This window comes from Papilio polytes, unplaced genomic scaffold (genome assembly GCF_000836215.1).
Source record: "Papilio polytes unplaced genomic scaffold, Ppol_1.0 DF824446.1, whole genome shotgun sequence".
Classification (NCBI taxonomy): domain Eukaryota; kingdom Metazoa; phylum Arthropoda; class Insecta; order Lepidoptera; family Papilionidae; genus Papilio; species Papilio polytes.
In genome coordinates, this window is record NW_013524758.1 from 1 (window position 1) to 2,250 (window position 2,250).

General features: G+C 33.2%; 1 protein-coding gene across 1 annotated transcript in view; it reads left to right on the forward strand.

The window, feature by feature from the left end:
* Positions 1–1,442: 1,442 nt before the first annotated feature.
* The window catches only part of LOC106109570, a 1,954-nt gene continuing 1,146 nt past the window's right edge, over positions 1,443–2,250 (forward strand). Inside the window, exon 1 of the mRNA XM_013291165.1 lies at positions 1,443–2,248. Within this exon, the coding sequence (XP_013146619.1) occupies positions 1,895–2,248 (354 nt within the window). The 5' untranslated portion in view covers positions 1,443–1,894. The remainder of the gene's footprint in view (positions 2,249–2,250) is intronic.

A 2,250-nucleotide genomic window follows, 5' to 3' on the forward strand; every position in this document is an offset into this window, starting at 1 on the left:
TTAATTTTATTTTTAAACACAGCTGCAATAATCATTTTAAAGTACAAGGATACATCTATACTATTATAATAAAGCGTAAACACACAATTCTTTGTTGCCTAAGATGTCAGCAATTACAACATATTTTTGAATAGTTCTTTTATTAATAAGAAGCCCTACACTTACGTCGTGATTTAGTCTATATATTTTCACGCCATTAAACTTAGGGGCAAATATTTTGGATAAAAACCCTAATGTGGGAAAGAGACCATAAGTTGCTGCCAACATCAAGGAAGCAAGATTGCCATGCTTTGTCATGATGTCGTCATTTTGACATTTGCAATTGATAATTTGACATTTGAACAATAAAATAAAATTTTCATAATTTCATGCGGATAAAGCCGCACGGGAACAGCTAGTTTAAGTGATAAAGAAATTCTCGACTTATAAACGACGAATATTAATGTTTCTATGTAGGTGTTTCAGCAATGTAAACTCGCAGTAACAATCAACAGAAATATCAATTTATGATCTGTAAAATTATAAATTCTTGATGGGGAATCCCCGGAACTACTACGTTGCTGGTTGTCTTTGCTCAGACAATCCCCGTCTAGGGTTTAATTTTAAGAGTTGTGTACACATTACGTTTAAATGTGCACCTGTAAATAACAGGCATCTTTTTTTTTTCAATGGTTATGAGAGAGATGAGTGTGCAGATGTATTTCTTACATCTGTCTCCATTTATACTATTATAATAAAGCGTAAACACACGCTTTTTGTTGCCTAAGATGTCAGCAATTACAGCATATTTTTGAAATATTCTTTTTTCAATAAAAATCCCTACACTTACGTCACGCTTTAGACTATATATTTTCACGCCATTAAACTTAGGGGGTAAAAATTTTGGATAAAAATCCTAATGTGGGAAAGAGACCATATATTGCCGCCAACATCAAGGAAGCAATTATCATTTGTGCATTTGAATTTTGACATTTCATGCGGATAAAGCCGCACTGGAACAGCTAGTAAAATATAACTTAGCTATGCAGCTTTACCCGATTGCTTTATGTTGTTCACAAATGGTTAGGAAATTAATGTCCTCGACTATGTACAGTTATTGTACAGTACTGGAAACAGTTTTATCTCGGCTATCGGATCAATGAGAGAGAAAGCGCGTTGCTAGTTCTATATATAAATCACTATTATTACTTTCTAACGTTGACTGTGGTTCAAGTTAGTACTTAGAGTTGGTAATTCTATGTTATTTATAAACTTGGACTGTTAAGTAAGTTTATAGTTATCCCCTTTCTAAGACTTCGTATTTATTTTAAAGATTCTGGTTAAATGTCTATTCGTCAAGTTTGTAAAAATTTAAAATTAAGTTAATATTTAAACTCTACGCCAATGTTGATGTTTTATTATTTCACTTACACTTATTCACTTCCCTAGCGGGCGTAGCGCTGTGTAGATGTGTCAAACGAAGTTAATTAACTAAATCGAAGTCCAGTGTTAATAACAATCTAAGTGTAGTAAAATAACTTTTTATTTTTTGTGAAACAAAACCAAATCTACTACTCCGACGTCGTACATCTGTTACTTATATAAACAAAAACAACAAGCACGTAATCTGTGAGTAAACATCAACTTTTTTCTCCACTACCCTACGTTAACATCGATCTTCGCTGACTTACAAAAAGACCAATACAGTGTTTGAGAACAACAACATTCTACTGATATAACTATGCTACCGCATTTTACAACTCGATACAATTAGAAGTAAAAGCAATATTTTTCGGTACAATCTGGGCCTTTAGGACACAAGGTTTGCGTACAGAGATAAAAAGTAAAAATTAGAAAATAATAATAATAATATAAATATTTATACATTCATACAAGTTTTTTTTTTAAAAAAAAAATGCCACTAAAAAGGACGCCACCAAAGTCGCCAAATGTGTCTACCTTAGACGTACATCCGCTGCAGACACACAGTCAGTCCGACCCTGCTATATGTATGACATACAAGCCTGAAACCCTAACAACTAAAAATACTCAGAGGATTAGGAGAAAAAGAGATCGATCGGCGGATCAATCAGACCTTGACGATTTTAAAAACACTATCATGAATGTACTCAAGGACTTGCAAACAACTGTAAGTGAAATCAAAGAGCAAAACGTAAAACTTCAAGAGTCTGTGGACTTTACGGCACACAAATACGATGAAATATTGACAAAAATGAAAGAAATGGAGGAGGAGAGAAAAGAAGATAAAAG